Source organism: Clupea harengus, chromosome 2, assembly GCF_900700415.2.
Source record: "Clupea harengus chromosome 2, Ch_v2.0.2, whole genome shotgun sequence".
Taxonomy (NCBI): Eukaryota; Metazoa; Chordata; class Actinopteri; order Clupeiformes; family Clupeidae; genus Clupea; species Clupea harengus.
The window spans coordinates 30,414,289-30,431,915 of NC_045153.1; the positions used below are offsets into that span (position 1 = coordinate 30,414,289).

At 41.7% G+C, this 17,627-nt stretch overlaps 1 protein-coding gene across 5 annotated transcripts in view; it reads right to left on the reverse strand.

The window, feature by feature from the left end:
* Positions 1-3,080: 3,080 nt before the first annotated feature.
* The window catches only part of mid1 (midline 1), a 28,066-nt gene continuing 13,519 nt past the window's right edge, over positions 3,081-17,627 (reverse strand). For 4 of the 5 annotated variants that reach the window (XM_031560495.2, XM_031560490.2, XM_031560484.2 and 1 more), the window contains exons 2-11: positions 16,287-17,014; positions 14,460-14,513; positions 10,418-10,513; positions 9,567-9,674; positions 6,648-6,796; positions 6,363-6,490; positions 5,726-5,869; positions 4,783-4,944; positions 4,479-4,686; positions 3,081-4,273 (exon numbers count right to left, since the gene is read on the reverse strand). In XM_031560495.2, coding sequence (XP_031416355.1) covers positions 3,925-4,273; positions 4,479-4,686; positions 4,783-4,944; positions 5,726-5,869; positions 6,363-6,490; positions 6,648-6,796; positions 9,567-9,674; positions 10,418-10,513; positions 14,460-14,513; positions 16,287-16,958 — 2,070 coding nt within the window. In that variant the 5' untranslated portion in view covers positions 16,959-17,014 and the 3' untranslated portion in view covers positions 3,081-3,924. The remainder of the gene's footprint in view (positions 4,274-4,478; positions 4,687-4,782; positions 4,945-5,725; positions 5,870-6,362; positions 6,491-6,647; positions 6,797-9,566; positions 9,675-10,417; positions 10,514-14,459; positions 14,514-16,286; positions 17,015-17,627) is intronic. The other variant, XM_031560503.2, reaches the window with a different exon arrangement.

A 17,627-nucleotide genomic window follows, 5' to 3' on the forward strand; every position in this document is an offset into this window, starting at 1 on the left:
GAGTTAAGTCGTTCGGTTATCCGTTAATAAATAAATAAAACACTCCGTGAAATTGAACTAGTGTGCTCTCGTTTTTAGGCAGAGCTCAGACTGATTCTAATATCGCATATATTTGCGTGCGTGCGTGCCCCTCTTAGAGCTCGACTTATTTAAAGAAATGTTCGAAACCTGCAGACAAAATACCGAGGACATTACTTCGGTGTCCTCAGTGGTAGATACAGGCATGAGCTAAGTTGATTTGTAGGCCTTATGTGCAGTAAGCTTACCAGTCAAAAGTCTGGACATTCTTCATGATGAGTTTTTCATTGATAACTTTTTAACCTAAATTAATATATTCCTATATATGAATAAGATAATTTGAGCTGAGTTTTGTACAGCCGTGGACGGTTTCTTTAGAAAACAAGTCAGCATCCAACGTTAACTAGGCATGTCCAGATGTTTGACCGGTACCGTATGTTTTATCGTGTTTTTAAGCATAAAGCGAAGTTCTGCAATAGCTTTGCTAACCTTGCTCTACGCAGGCCAGCTCTGCAACTTTACATCGATATTGTTACAAGTTACCTTGAGTTTAAAACGTCTATTTGAACGAATCCCAGTAATGTTATTTAGCTAGTTATCATTGAAAAGAAACGACACTTCTCCATTTAAAATGTTGCCCTAGCTCGCTAGCCAGGCAGTAAGTAGGCTACTGTAAACTAGCTGCTTAGGCTGAAATAAAGTACATTTTCTCCAAATCAGATCACTAACATGATACAATCTTAGGCTCAAAGTGATCAAAACAACTTGCGGATTGCAACACATGTTTCCAAAAGACCCTTAGTAACCCCAGAGAGAAATGATGGGAAATGTTTTGGTGAAATCTCACCAGTCTCCTATTGACTTCAATGGAGTAAGAGCTTCTTAATCTGGTCTGCATAAATGAGACCCTCTCCCCCTTGTAAACAGCGAACACGGAAGCGGTCTAGCTCCGCCTCAATCCTCTCTGGCATGTACCTCTGTGGTATTTATGTGGCTGACCGTTAGAGGATGCCCTTGTTCCATGCTCTTCGACTCAAGTTGGCCTACAGATTTTTTCTGATGAGTGACCTTTGTCTCGCTGCGAGCAGACCAAGCTTTTGATTTTCTGCTGTGAATTTTTTTTTCGTTCTTTCTTTTTTATGCATATTTTCTGAGTGCAGGTGGACACTGCAAATTGTCATGTTGCTCACCCTTTATTTACAACCCTCTTTTTGGGATCAGTTAGCCTACTTTCAAATTCAGTAGCTACAAGTTTTATAAAGGGGATTGCTAAATTAGTTTAAATGACTGATTTGGCTAGTGCCAGTGGCAATCACCTTATTCGATAGTACAGGAGACTGGTCTTAAATCAGGCTTTTTCGTTTCCTCAAGAAGTAGGATGTCTGTTGTGTGTGTTCCTGATTAGATGTCCCCATCATGGAGGCTTCCATACAAGCCTCTCAAAGTGGTCCAGGGACCTCCAATGGAAAGTGCCCCATGGGGTTATTGCCCACAAATCATTTTGTTTCCAGAATCAAAGACATGAGGTAATGGGTTGGCACTGTTTTCCTCTGTAAGTTGTGAGGCTGGTTTTCTGTTTTTGAAGTCTCTATTTTGGGTTGTGGGTACTGGCATGGTGGGCGTGAGAGTGTCCAAAAAGCAAGGATGTGAACATGCTGTCCATCTTTTGATCCCTTTTACAATAAAGAATGTTGTTTTGTTTGGGGAGAAAGGTGATAGTATCCATTAATGACTGGGTTTTTTAAAAGTCAAAATTGTGTTTGATTGTTTGTTTGTTTGTGTCTTTCTTTTTTTCCACATTTAGGCTAACATGCTGTTCAAGGTCAGATTGTTAGATTGTGTTTATGAAGAATGGATTGGCTGTGAGGCAAACTAGGCCTCATGGAAAGACGCTCAATAAAACTGACCTCAGGGCCCAGAATGATGATCTACTCTGAACCGTGGGGCGGTTGGCCTGACGAAATGGAGCAGACCTCAATTGATTTTTTTTTAATCATGCCCATGGGTTGCGTTAAATATAGGCTACCATACAAGCCCATATTTAGCAGTTAGTATGGTGCTTGTCAGTTTTATTCGCTATCTTAAAGGATCCTATAATTTAGCTCAATATATTTTGTGTGTACTTACCACTGGCCACAGAACAGTGCCGAGAAATAACAATGTCTTTTTTCAAATTACATGGAAAGTTCAGTCAGTATCCCATATAGTCCCATTTGCTCTTTGAATCGCTTACAGTAGAGCTACCCCCATCATTGTTGTTTCTTACAGGCTATGAATGAATTCATCAGTAACCATTAACTGGATTTATTTGCTGTGTTTTATCAATTGTTTCTCCTGTTTTCGGAATGAAAAAATGTAAAGTAGAGTATCAGCTGTTCTCTCAATGTCAGATATTAATCTTGAAGTAAATATTAAAGACAGTTTGTCAAACAGCAGATTCTCATTCTCTTTCTCTCTCTCTCTCTCTCTCTCTGTCTGTGGTGATATTCGGAGAGAGGTCGAATTTAAATTCAGTCAAATAAGCACAAATTGCCCTATGGCCTTTTACATCAGACTGATGAATTTGGAGAAAGAAAAAAAATCATTTCAAAATGCATGTTCACAGAGGCTTCTAATGAAGCAAGGGAGATCTCTGTGACATCATGCCACAAGGGGAATCGCTCTGCTCTAGTGCTCCGTCATGATCTGTGTCTGAGGGCCACTGAAGGCGAGGTCAGGGTGAGTTCAGCCATGTTTGGTCTCACACTATTGAAAAGAGACTGAGGAGTCCCCCAGCTATGACACAAAAGCACAAAAAACGGAGATGTCACAAAGGATCTTGTCAACCTCCTGTATAGGTGAATGCTCTCGGAGTGCCCTACTCAAGCCAAGTTTGACACACTTCCTGATGAAAGTCTTTGTACACAAAAATATAGTCTTCAGGATATCTGTTTTTGTATTGTATGCTAATCAAAACTGTTGATAACATGGGGGAATCCTACTCCTCTCTGTATGGGACATATTAAAAACTAAGGTGGTTAATCATCCAGTACAGTCCAAAATAAATAAAGTATAACTCATACTTGAAAGCAATATTTTAATATAGTGCAATATCTTTCATTTGAAGAATGAGCTGCAGTACAGCATGTGAATAAGTGACTCGTGTGGAACCCCTAAATGTCGCATGGTCATGTTTCTCTGTCATTTCCTTTACACAGCCTACTGTATATGATGTGGTATTAGGTATTTCAAATGTATGTTAACTTCTCCAATATAAAACTACCAGCTGACTTTTAAGCTGATATTAAAAAATATTAAGAATTATGTGACCATTCTCTCCTGAGTCCAAAACGAATATAACAAGTACATTTACGTCCACTTCATTTTTCACATACAGAAGTTGCTGGTGCAATAGTCATGAATTTGACTGTAATAGTAATGATTTGTAGAGATGGAGAAGTGTGCCACAACTGTAAAAGTAGTTGATAAACAGGCCCATGACCATGGATAAACCCACAGACAGTATCATGTGAATTTGAGAAACAACTGAAAGCATCTCATTAGTGATTTCTCATTAGCTTACTTGAGTAGAGCTACTGTATGTAAAATGGCCTCCCTGTAGGGCTCAGAGAAACTAAGCATAAACACAGAGGATGTGCAAAGCAAAAAGTAAAACAAATAACTTTTACAATGTTTAATTGTGTTGTTCAATGCTTTTCATTTAAATAAATAATCTCCTCTAAAGAAACTAATGAACCATAGGAGTATGGTTTTAGGAATGACTGAAACCAAGGCTTTGTATATTTTCATCCTCTACTTTGTACAGCTGAAGGGACATTCGTCTTTTTTCCGTGGCTGAGTGAAGCACACAGTCATTTTGTGCAAGAGCATTCTGTGAGTTGGGTGCTGGAGACGTTTGGATCTTTTTTAGTCCTGAGAATCTGTAGTCTCAAGGTGGTCTGGAATGGGAAGTCCTGTGAGGACAGTCACACACTTGTTCCACACGTTGAAGACAGGACACACCGGCTGGATGAAGGAGATGTCATAGGTGTAGAGATGGTGGGAGCCCACAGCGTCGTAGAAGGACAGGTAGCCGGCGTCATAGTCCAGCAGCACGCCAAGGCGGCGCAGGTGTGGGGACGGCTCGATGGGCATCTCTTTGCTGTTGTGGCGCACCACCCAGGCGTTGTTGCAGCGACACAGCACCCACGAGGCAGTGTTTTTGCCAATCCACTCATGCTTGGGGGCAGTCTTGTATGCAATGCCCACAGCAAACCTTAAAATAAATAAATAAATAATTAATTAAACATGATAAAAAAACTCATTTGAAATGTGATGCATGATGGAAAAACTTTATGATTCCATTATGGTTTATTCAATTCCATTATATTCTATTAATCTCATACAGATCTAATAAAGTCAGTCAATATTACTATACTAACTGGGTCGCAAAATACATCCTGACTAGACGGCACTCCTACCATGTGCTCCCTCCTATCAGGGCCTCCCAGTAGTGGCGGCCGCTGTCAATGTAGACATTTCCTGTGACTCCATAACTTCCCTGGCTGCTAAACCGGTCTTGACTCTGGCTCTTCTTTGAGGACGTCTCGTCCCTCTCAACTGTCAGGCTGTCATGGGACACCTTCAGCTTCTTGTGAGCAGACTTGGGGTCCAATTTGAAGGGCTGGCCTGCGGAGGTGGACATCAGTGTCAAACCGTCACCATGTCAATGTCATCTGTGTCAGACTGAGATACTTGTGAATGCAGCTAAATGTGGACACTCACTGTTGGTCTTCAGTTTGCCTGGCTCGCTGCTCCGGCTCCCTGCCTGGTTGATGGCTTTGACAATGAAGATGTACCTGGTGCCGGTCTGCAGGCCGTGCACTGTGTAGTGGTTGTGTTTTATGTTGGGCACGATCATCCAGCTATCTGCTGAATTACACAGACCTGCCAAACAGAGCAAAGCAACAAAGGCATAAAAAAAAACCACGAAATACTTTGAATATTTTTCAAGATTTTGTTATTATATAATCCGCGTTTGATAAAGCCCTAATTAGTTTCTTAGCTGTGAATCATGTGAACCCATTCACTGACTTTTAGATGATTGAGTGAATAATGTTCATATGAATAATCACTGGGTCCATTGGGCATTTGTGCCGAAGTGCACTCAACCACATGAAAGAACACTACAATGGTCATCGCTGTGTCAAAGCTGTTATTCGCTCTCGGTGTATGTGACCCATAAGTTTAAACAGTGCAATCAATCCACTGTGGCCGTGAAGCAGAAGAGGGCTGAAGCTCGATTGAGCACGGCCCCTGTTAGAGCCTGCACCCAGTGATCTTTTCAGTCTGGAGACAGAGCCAGGGGCTGAGGCCTGCCCTTTCATTTGCATGTGCATCCTACTCCAGTCTGGGTCAGGATATACTGCTCCACTTCAATCACATGTAAAGCAGAGATTCATCATGCTTCACTCAGGCCATTTCATTACGGTATGGTGACTGGCCTGTATATATAGTGTTCATTTTGCTGTTTCATTAAATAATTCCCCATTAAATATAATCCTTAATAAATCTGAAATACTTTGCAATAAATATATTGATATTTTATGCAACACAGATTTTTAAAAAGCATTGATGTGGACAGAACAAGTATACAAGCAGTGTAACATGGGCCCAGGCGTTCAGTCTGAATGTTGATATCAAAGTTAGTCCTGAATGGCTTACTTACTGACAACATTGGCTTGTCCAGTAAAGATGGCATACTGCAGTTCATAGGAAACCACACTGAACTCATCATCTGATGTCCAGTGGACAGTGATTGTGTCATGAGACGCCGTGCATAATTCCTCTCGGATTATAGGAGGATTGGGGGCTGGAACAGGAAATAAAAAGAAACACTGATTTATTATTATCAACAAAGACAGGCTGCATGTGCACATGTATGAAGTACACAAGTCTTGCCAGCTGAAAATGGCTTTCATACTATTGCTCAGGAAAACTAGGTTTCCAGAAAAACAGCTCAGGCTTTTTCAGTTGAGAGAAGTGCCCATGACTGCACACGCTGTGTGATGCAGTTAGTTGGCTGTCCCTTGAGTGAAGCCGGCTCCCACAACACAACACAGAATACCCTGCAGACACGGCCTGACAGCGGCTGAATACTTCAAATCGGGTTTAACATTACTCTAAAACAAAAAAAAACTAGAAGATGTAATCCAAATGATTTGAATGCCAGTGCGAGTCACCAAGGACAAAACGAAAAAGCATCTTAATGCACTATGTGGGTTTTTATTGACTGAGCTTTTACTGTTCAATGTGCTTCCTATGCCAAAATTATGTTTTTGTTATTTCATTGACTTCACACTGACCTGTAAGATAATCCAGACTTTCCAGCATTTTCTTCTCCCGAGTGAAGTCTAATGTGAATGTGTCAAACGTATCATTCAGGTTTATTTCTGGTATCAGGATTTGAGATGATGCTGTAGCCATTGAGACTCTGAAAGGTAAAAAACAGTGATGTTGAGATTTTACCCCATGGAGATACAAAACCAACAAGATCCACTACTACAGTAGAGTCATCTATAGTTTATGGGAACCATGGTGATCACATGGGGTAGAACCAGGCTGTTTTATCAAGACCTGAGTGATCTTACCTCTCTGTGATGCTTTTGGCAGTCTGCAGGAAGCGGGTGTGGTCTGTCTCCTTCAGGGTGTGATCAGCTTGAGTGATGAGTGATGATGATCTGTCTATACACTGCTTGCAATTAGCAATCTGTTGTGCAAGTTTCCTCAAACGAATAACCTGAAGTGAAGAAAAAGTTGATTTTGTTTATTTAGAGGTTAATAACAATTGTTTCAAGGCGCCCAAAGCCTGGACCCCCTAGAGCAAGCACTGAGGTGACAGTGGAAAGGAAAAACTCAGTTTTAACAGGAGGAAACCTTGAGTAGAACCCAACTCATATAGGTGGGACCCATCTGCCTGAGGCTGGCCAGCCTCAGTAATCTCTCAAATTATAGTTACAGTCAATTCATTCCAATTACTACAATATTGTAATCCGTATCTAAATCAATCATATTCCCCTTCAGTAGTCATGGTTATTTCACATTTCAATCAGGTTTCCAACCTTCACCACAGTCCTGAAACGGCTCTTATAAAAGTGTTAAATGATATACGGCTTAATACTGATTCATGTAAAATATCAGCTCTGGTTTTACTAGATTTCAGCTGTATCTGACACAGTAGATCATAGAGTACTGCTGGATAGGTTGGAAAATTGGGTAGGACTTTCAGGAGCAGTCCTTTCTTGAAACCCTGACTCTCTAAAGGGCTCTCTAAAACAAAGACCGAAATCTTGGTGTTCTAATAGACTCAGATCTCATATTCACCAACCATATCAAAGCAAATCACCAGAACAGCCTTCTATCATCTTACAAATATAGCCCAAATCATGGGTTTTGTTCCCCAAAAATAGAGACGCTCACTGCACATGCTTTTATTTCCAGTAGGGTGCTCTACTGTAATGCTCTCTTAACTGGTTTACTGTAATGGGCTCTTAACTGGTCCAGTAGGGTGTTCTACTGTAATGGGCTCTTAACTGGTCCAGTAGGGTGGACTACTGTAATGGGCTCTTAACTGGTCCAGTAGGGTGTTCTACTGTAATGGTCTCTTAACTGGTCCAGTAGGGTGGACTACTGTAATGGGCTCTTAACTGGTCTACTGTAATGGTCTCTTAACTGGTTTAGTAGGGTGGTTTACTGTAATGGTCTCTTAACTGGTTTACTGTAATGCTCTCTTAACTGGTCCTCCAAAAGGACCATTAAACAGCTGCAGCTCATTCACAGCTTGCTGCTGCCAGAGTGTGCAGGACCAAGAGAACAGGGCAACATTACTCCAGTTCTAAAATCTTTACACTGGCTTCCAGTAAGTTACTGAATAGATTTTAAAGTGTCCAAACCAAACATGGCGAAGCAGCATGTAGCTATTATGCGGTTTGCTACTGGAACAAACTGACAGAAGATCTTAGATGCGCCCCAAATGTAGCAATTGTTTAATCAGGTGAAAATCTTTTCATGTGCCTATGATTGAACTCTTAAACTTGCATTATATTCTTACAGCACTTTACTCTTAATTTAGTTACAATACTTATCTTGTGTACTTTCTTTTAATTGTTTATATGTTTGTTCTTTTAATTACCACTTTATGTACTTTGTGATTTATTTTAATTAAATGTTAATTTTAAAATGTATCCTTTTTTCATTTTGATGTTCCTTTTGCTTTGTATTTGTAAAGCACATTGAATTCCCTCAGTATATGAAAAGTGCTATATAAATAAACTTGCCTTGGCTTATTAGTGTTTATTATTGAAGTCTCTAGAAGTCAAACCAGCCAAGGAACACTGGCTTGGTTAAACAAAATTGGTTATATATAGAAATGTTGGCTTATGGGGCCTTGAAAGGCATGTTGATATAATGTGCTGTTGGTGACTGTAAAATGCAGAGTTACAGGGATGTCGCTGAGGCAAAAAAAAAGTTTCAGTTGTTTTTGTGTCATCTGGATAGACAGGACATGTTTCAGCTGCCCCATTAGGGAGGACAGAGGCACATGAAATTCATGAAATTCTTTCCCTCCCACTCCAAGTTTAATTATCATTTCCATTCCAGCATTCCCAATGGGAACAGGGCTCTTATTCCGTCAGGGTAGGCAGCAGCCCTTTGACTCTGCCACGAGGTGAGGAAGGAAGCGGCACTCCTCTGGGAGGGCTTCAGGAAGCTGCCCTGATCTCCCGGCAGCACGATACGCGGCTCAGCATGGCAACTGTGCCCCCTCGGAGAGTCCCTTAATGACTTTCTCGGAGAGGAGAGGAAATGAAACTACTTGCTAAAACGCAGACGCACGTAGCCTACCACGACGTCAAGAGACTAATATGAGAGGGGTTATTTTGGAGTGCTGTGAGTGTGCGGTGTCGCTGCTCTAATGTGAAGCACTGCTAATGCACGAAGGCGTGATTGCAAGTAAACAAAATAGTCGTAGTCAACCGGCCTATTCCGAGCTTTGCTTGGCCCATCGGATGGGAACACGCGAACTGACTGTAAAATCTCCTTCGTGTTGTGTCAACATCTCCCGCGCTCCTGCTACTGGAAGCAGAGGTTGATTAACCCGGAGAGTGAGGGTAGGGAAGCGAGTCGGAGCATGCCCGCACAGGCCCTGCGGCAACGTGCCCCATCTGCTCTCTCTGTTAAGCATCAAAATGAGGCAAACAGGCCACTTGAATCAGGGAAATCATGTGTACTGTTAGGCCATGCACAGTAAGCACGAGTCTGAATTATACCAAAACACAACTGTCAGACATGCTGGACCATTAAATCGTGTCGATGAATGAAATAGTGATTAAGACACGATTTAAATGTATTTCTCCTCCCAGAGCAAATCAAACTAGACAATAAAAGACAATATCAAGACAATATTCCTTCTTATTTAATCTTGTATTTGTATGATAGCCTATTTGTGTATAAGCCTCCTCAATAAATAGTAAATAGTAAAAAAGAATGGGGTGTGGTGTGGTACAGCATACCTTTCCTTCCTTAATTTTAGACCCGATGATCTGTCTCCTTTGCTGTATGATGTCAATCAGGAGATCACATTCCTCAAGAAGCTTGTTTTCTTGTCGAGCCGCATTTACCTGGAATTGATTGATTAGGTTCAGAGAGATTGATTGTTTTTTTATGATTCAATTAATCATGTTCTGACTTGAGGGTAATTCGCTATTTGAGGATAAATCATTGCCGTGACCTTTTCAAACAATCGTACTTGTGTATGAATATCTGTTTAAATATCAGCATCTCCTTTTTGTCAAGAAAGAGTACAAATTATGATTTTGACTTGACACAGAGAACCTGCATCAAAAAATCACGTAACTATGTTGTTTTGCTGAAATGAGGCACACATCTATCCAGCTGACAGAACAGCAGCGCAGGTGAAAACCAGCCAAGCATGCTTCCATTCCTCCACCCATACCCGGTCGTTAAGAGAACCAGGCCATCACGAACCACTGCTTATTTCAGTTAATATGCTGTCAAATCTGCTCATGCATGTGCAGTACATTTGAGCCAGATGCAAATGTGCCAAAGCTCTACCGTAACTCTTAAATGTTCTAATCTGCTTTCTCACAGCACACATTACACAGCTTGTTTGCTGCATTGATGCTGGCTGGTTTTAGCCTCAAATCAGAATTACAAAAGAGTACATGAACAACACATGGACTGATCTGAGAACAGAAGCACAACCCTCATTTCAAAATTCAACAAATAGCACAGTAGAAGAGTAGTCAACTTTACAATAAATTAGGAGGTAATTAAATGAAAATGATTGTAAAAAAAATCGTATATAAGGCATATGTTGAGCCAAGGCAGTGGACGGCATTACCTCTACATGTTGGCAGGTCTGGATCAACTTTCCCATGAGGCTCTCCAGCTCATTGTTCCTCTTGATCAGGCTGCTGAGGTTAGAATCCAGAGCTTGCTGCAAACAAATCAAACAGAGAAAGCCTGAGTGAGGGAGGAGGAATTGGCATGTAATATCGATTGCTCAATAAGTGTGGCACAACAAATATTTCAAAAGCATAAAAATAAAAGCCCTACACTCATGTCTGATCACACAACTTGGAGCAGTCCTGCGAACGGAATGAGCCTGTTGGATTGGATTTATGATTAGTCTGACAACCCCCTACTGCCAAAGATCCCCCTCATCCTGTCTGAGAGCTCCAGCCCAGGGAGGCAAAGATTGGAGCATCTGCCACTGATTTAGGAAACTAGAGCACGCACAAACACTCTCGAATACAACCATTAAACACGGCAAAAAGGCCTCTTTTAGCCAGAGAAATCTGGACACACAAGGTAATATATCTGTATGTGGATATGGATGTGGGTATGCAATGTTGTTTCTTGAGTATGCTGGTTGATGTTTGGTATCATCAGTAGCCATTTACATCACACAATGAGGCACTAGAAGCTGAGCCCAGATTACCTCCGAGAGCCTCATGGGTAAGTGCTGAAACATACGGAGTGAGAGAGTAAGTGCTGGGGGTTGGAGTATATTACTAGTTCATATGTGTAATCCTGGAGGAGCTTAATACTGTGATTATGAGAAAGAGTTTTATAAGACTCCTACAGGAACAGGTTATAATCGTGCATGGGCAACACAAACATTGTTAACAGCAGGATTTTAGTAATGCTATAAAATGCAATAGCTGTCTTGTGGCCGGTCCAGTAATATAAAGAAGACCCATCTATATTCTATATTATTATCCTATATTCTATCCTCATTACTCTTTTTGTGGGTCTCACTGAACTTTTGAACTATTGAATGAGCATATAATGCTGCTTTAAATATCCTACCTAGCTCATGTGTCTGAGAAAAATGGATGTGAAATGAACATGTTCACTGCTTCTACATTTTGCAATATACATGAATATTGTATTTGTGACTTACAGTGGTATACACAGCATTTTGAAATACAGTTATATTGTAACGCGTCAACATTTGAGCCACTTTTGATTGAGCCACATATGACTGTACTCAATAGAGCAGCTCTAAAGTCTGCTGCAGAACTCAAGTGTGGCTGGCATGGGCTGAGCAGGGGAGAGCAGCCACAGCCCAAACACACTGGATGAAGTCACAAGGTTTGGGAATCAGGGCAAAAAGCCCTTTCAGGTCAGGGCTTTTCATCCTGCAATTTCACAAGGGCCCTGAGTCACGGCGCACAGAAATAGCGCTGGAGTTTTTATCATAGCCCTCTCAGCCAATCATTTATTCATGCCAAAGCAAAGGTGATGAAAGCCATTAGAATAGAAGTGTGGAGGTGGCAGGACAAAAGCCTCCTTCACTGTAGGTGTGAGAGAAGACCACAAGAAAGAGCCTTTTCAAAGATGTGCACCTTCGCAGTAAGATTATATGATTCAGTGCAACGTTTTAGGCCTTGTGTTAGAGTGGATTATTTTGAAAAACTTTAAAAGCAATTTTTTTTTATTGACCAAGGGCTATACAGACAAAGATAAAGATTTCTGCAAATGACTAAATGTTGAAATGAGTGCTCACCTGCACTGTAGTGTATAATTTGACGGCCATGGGTAATTTTGTCTTCAACATGTTCAGAATCTGATGCACTAACCAAAATGGATTTAGCAGTGTTTTTATTTTTATAAAATTAAAATGTTCCCACCGTCAGAAATTCAGTGAAGCTGTAAATTGTATACTTTGTCAACAGAAAACTAAAGCAAGCAGTGAAAAATACAGCAACAACCGAAGCAAAAGTGAACTAACTTAAAGAAAACTTCAGAAATCAGCTGCACTCAGAGCTGTGTAGTCCCTACTGTAACGCTAGTGTCATTTTAACTTAGGGGAGATCACAAATAACACACATTGATGACGTAGAATTGAATTCAGAACGCAGACATCAAACACGTGTTTCACTGTCTAGTACAAAAAAAAAAGTTTCTCTGCCCTTCGTATCAGGAGGGAGATGAGGCAGAAGTCTTTGGATGGTGCAGGAATGCAACAGTGTGCTTGCAATGGACAGGCCATTATGTTTGTAGGGAAAGTATCAGGTTTTTCTCAGGAAGGAAAAGAGGCTCAGCACGCCAAAGGTGTGGAGCCAGAAGGATTTTCCAGCTAGAGGAAGCTACCACTCTTTCCCTCTCATCATTTTTTAATTACTTTCCATTTTTTGGCTGCCTGCTGCTTGCTGCCTGCAGCCCTACGGCCCTCTGGGGGATCAAACAGACAGAGAGTTATCCTATTGTTGAGATTAATAATAAAGGAAGAGGAAGCTTGGTGAACCAGGAAGAGCAGGGTGAATACCTCAAGCACCTTGAATACTGCCTGTGCTGTAAAACGAAATGCCGTTTAACGATCTACATTTATTTGATAGAAAACACACACATTTGACCTTGGAGCCTTCCTTAAATGCTTGCTTAATCAAATAAAACGGATTAAATCCGAGATTCCCCTTTCATCGCATTATGCTATGCATGTGACCTTTGAATATGTAAGGGTTTTGCAGTGATAAGCTGAAAGGGTTATGTCAGAAAATCACCCTGTGTTAAAACGCTGCCGTTACACTTTGGACACGAGCTCCTGCTGCCTTGCTCAGTGGGTCTGGGATGCAACCAAATACGGTTATGATGCTGTTTCTTGGCAGGACAGCGCACCAGTATTAGACTCTACAGTGAGTAGTCCAGAGAGGTGGATGTTGAAGTTAAAATAAGATAAATAAAACGGGGCATGTTAAGTGCAGGTTCTGCATGCGTGCAGCATTAATATTGCAAAATGATTTGTATCCTCATGTCAGGAATATTTCTGGCTCTTCTAAAATTAACTAAGTAAAAAAACTTTTTACATTATTGATGAATGTGAAAGCTACTGCTTCATTTCCTGAATTAAAGTTCCCAAGAAGTAAAAACGGATTAGCTCCATCTGTTTTAATTTTGAATATTCGTGTAATTGCTTGTGACATCAATCCCAAAAAGTATCTCTCTGTCCGTGTAATAATTGCTGAAATGAAAGATAAGGCTTTATGTCTGAGCTAAAGCCGGTAGATTATGTTTGCACAACGAGAAAATAAGAAATCCAGTTTAAATACTGATGAGTATTGTTGTTGCACGCTGTGTCACCCCTGATGAAGTATGTCCACAAACACATAGTAAAAACATATTAATGGAAGTACTTAAAAAAAACATTTTGATTCATGTCAGATATTGTGATTTCCTTTGCTTCCACTTACAGCTGCCATTGGAAATGGCGCTACAGCATATTGTATGTATACTGAACTGTTGCCATGGGAAACGGCGGTACAGCATTATTATATGTACACTGAACTGTTGCCATGGGAAACGGCGGTACAGCATATTATATGTACACTGAACTGTTGCCATGGAAAATGGCGGTACAGCATATTATATGTACAGTATACTGAACTATTGCCATTGGAAACGGCGGTACAGCATATTATATGTACAGTATACTGAACTGATGTGACAGGAGCAAATTCTGAGTGTATATTCTAGGTGTGAAACCACATGACAAGGGAAGCTACCAATCAGAGTATCTGTCTTTCACAACATCAGGCTTAAGCAAAGTCTCCACAGGTAACACAGTGAGACACAAAGATCAGACAACCGTCTCACTCTTTCTCACACTGTAAACCTGGCTGTTGTGAAAATAGATCTTACATATACAGACGTAACAGAGATATCAAATAATAATACTATAGTTAAAGATTCATTTCTTAAGTGCACTGTATCTTTGAGGAGGATTACAATTACATAAATACATTTATAAATGATGTTATGATTTATGAATGACTATCCATTTCCGTAGTTCAGTGAAGGATTGAGATGATAATCAGATGCTAGGTGCATCCCTGGGGATTCCGTAAGATGGGGTAGGGGGTTTATTTGAAGAAGATCACCTGGTCTGCTTCCTCCTGTTCTCTCTCCTCACTTGGAGAGCGGCAAGCCTCTCTCTGCACCATGACAGCATGATCAGACAAAGGAGAAACCGGTTAAGTCTGACATCCGTCTCACCTGAGACAAAAGAACTTGTTTCTGCATTTCCATGACTACGGACGGTGTTTTAGGAGAGGAGGTGGGGGTTGTGGGTGACTAACCACTCGCTCAAGATACATTCATCTTGTGACCAGACAGGCATACACAGTGCACAGTAGTGCAGGCACCAACGTGTTGGGGGTCACGGCACTGTAACAGGGGTCCATGCATAACACATTGGTATAAAGTGGTGAGGGTAGAGAGGTCAATGAACCAGCAGGCAGGGCAGTCCTGGGGGTCCACAGAGGGACGCTTGTCCACACAGGTACATAGCAGCATTTTGAGGGAGGGCTCCCTGAAAATGTGCCAAATTCATGTGAGCATTTTGCCTACCGCCAATGCGCTAAGCAAAATGAAAGTCTCAAGTGTGCTCAAATATCTCTCTCAAGCAGAGAATTACATTTAGGACAAAAAAAACCCCAGTTAATCCCCTCTCTCCAATCAGTCTTCTTTATCATATTTAAATCCCATTCTGAGAAAAGTAAAGTGCTATAGGACAAACATAACTGACCCTGAGATGCTCCACTTTATACTCACAATGAATCGACTATAGAATCATACTTTGGGCACATTTGAACCACATACAGTACAAATGGTTCACAGCTCATGCAAGACCACTAGTGTGTGATCTGAGGAGTAATTACCACATGAGGGGAAACTGAACATCACAGCTGCTCAAATCTACTTAAGCATAGACCATTAAGCAGACATTTAGGACTCTTTAATGAAGCCCACAGTGTGTTGGCAAAATATTGACCCACGGAGTCCAAGCATTTCGGCTCTGACAGTCTCTCTTTCAGAGCTGAAGTGCAGGGGACTACCCAGTCATTCGTGTTTGATTGACAGCATTTCTAAGCAATTATGAAGCATGCAATAAAAGATCTACTTAACCCAAGATTTGTGTTGGTGAAGTATTTTATTGGTATTAATTGTGTGGCGGAGATGGTGCTAAGATCCTTTAACAAAAGGCACCGGTCTTGAGTGCTTTGCACATTGAGAATGGGTTGAGACTAGAGCTTTGGTAAAAATGCATTTACAGAGTCAGGGCACTCAGTATGGGGCTGCTGCGGTGACATTCAGTCTTATCTCCTGAATAAATGTCAATAAATTGATATAACGATGAATATTGGGATAAGAGTTTTTTCTGTCAGTCTTTTCATTGGTCACATACAGCACCATACCATAATATAAAATGACTGAGGTCATTTTTGTAAAGACGTGCCTCTGTGTTCTGCCGACAGAGGCAGATGTGGACTATAAAAATATGTTAGCAATAAAATTAATGATTCATTCTACGGTGGATTTTGTGTCACATAACTACGTTTTAGAGGATAACATTACTCTCTTCAGGGCTATATATTTACATGTGTCATTTAGTAGAGGAGATATTGCATTTTTTGAAAACTTATCATGAATAGTGGCATACAATATTCGACTTAATATCATGCAACTAGATATGTTTACCAGATACCGAAATGAATCACAACATGCATATTATACAGATGGAAACCGCATGTTGTGAGAATATTTAAATCATTTTTTCTATCATGTGCATATATCTGCCATAGCCAAGTAATTAAATGCTTTTTTTGAATCCCTTCAAATCTGTAAGGATATGTTCACCCAGCTCTCACACACCCAGATGCTTCTCACGTGCCTCCACTCATGCCTGGCCAGAGAGAGACTCTTACCTTGAGTTTGTCGTAGCGCTCGTTGAGTGCCGCCACTTGGTGGTCGCGGTGTCGCCCCACCAGCTTGCAGAGGGAGCAGATGAGCTGCTCGTCGGTGACACAGTACATGTTGACCTTCTCGTCCTCGTGCTCCAGGCACATCAGGCCCCGCAGGTGGGAGTCGGGGAGGGGCTCGATGAGCCGGTGCCCGGTGAAGGGCTTCTTGTTGGGGTGCGTGGCCTTCAGGCACTCCTCGCAGTAGGACACCTCGCAGGTGACGCACGTCTTCACCGCGTCCTGCGGCGGCTCCTGCTCGCAGAACTGGCACTGCACGCGCTCGCTGGGCGACGTCATGGCGGTGCCGTCGGAGGAGGAGGTGGCGCGCTCGCGCCGCGTCTCGCTCGGGGAGTTGGGCCCGCTCAGCGACGCCTTTTGGTAGCGGTCGATAATGTTCTGAAGGGTGACGTTCCGTTTGAGTCCCTCTAGGCCTCTATGGCTGAGGGTGATGACATAACGACAGGTAGGACACTGGAAAGCGCTAATGGACTCCACGGACTCGTTGGAGGTGCAGTGGGACACCAGGATGCGGTGGGCACAGTTGAAGCACAGGCTGTGGGCACAGGGCAGCAGCAGCGGATCCTCAAAGAGCTCCAGACAGATTGGGCAGGTCAGCTCCGACTCCAGTGTTTCCATCTTCAAGCGAAACAAAGCGGTGTCGTCAGCGAAATCCAGGGAAGCTGATCAGCTATCTGTGGGGATGACACACAATTCAATTGGAGGAGATGAGGAAAGAGAGACAAAGAGAAACAAAGAGAGAGAGCGAGAGAGAGAGAGAGAGAGAGCGAGCGAGAGAGCGAGGAAGTAAAATAAACACTGTGAAAGAGGTTCAAACTGTAGGGGGTTGTCAACATTCACAAGACACAATTTAATGAGCGCGCACAGCGTTGTACTGCATATCTGCACAAACAGAAGCTGACCAAGATACTCACATGGAATAATATATCCATGGTCATTGTTAATTACCAACTTATATTCTCAAGATCATTTGGAACATTATTAAATATCTGCAACTTTAAAACAGTTAAGAGGAAGAGGATTCAGCCTTTGAGATGCAGATTCTCATGAATAGATTTGCTTCCAAATGAGTACATGCGAAAATAGAAACTTTGCAAATGTATTTTCATTTCATGGTGGCTGATATAATTAAGTCTGAGCTTTAATGCAAAGATTTCCTATCCCCAAAGCTACCAAGGGAGAAAACACAACACAACACAACAAACAAACACGACATCATATTTTATGCAAGACCTTTCTGGTTTGTGCTCCTTTGATTATATAATGTGTGGACAGAGGGAAATAGCT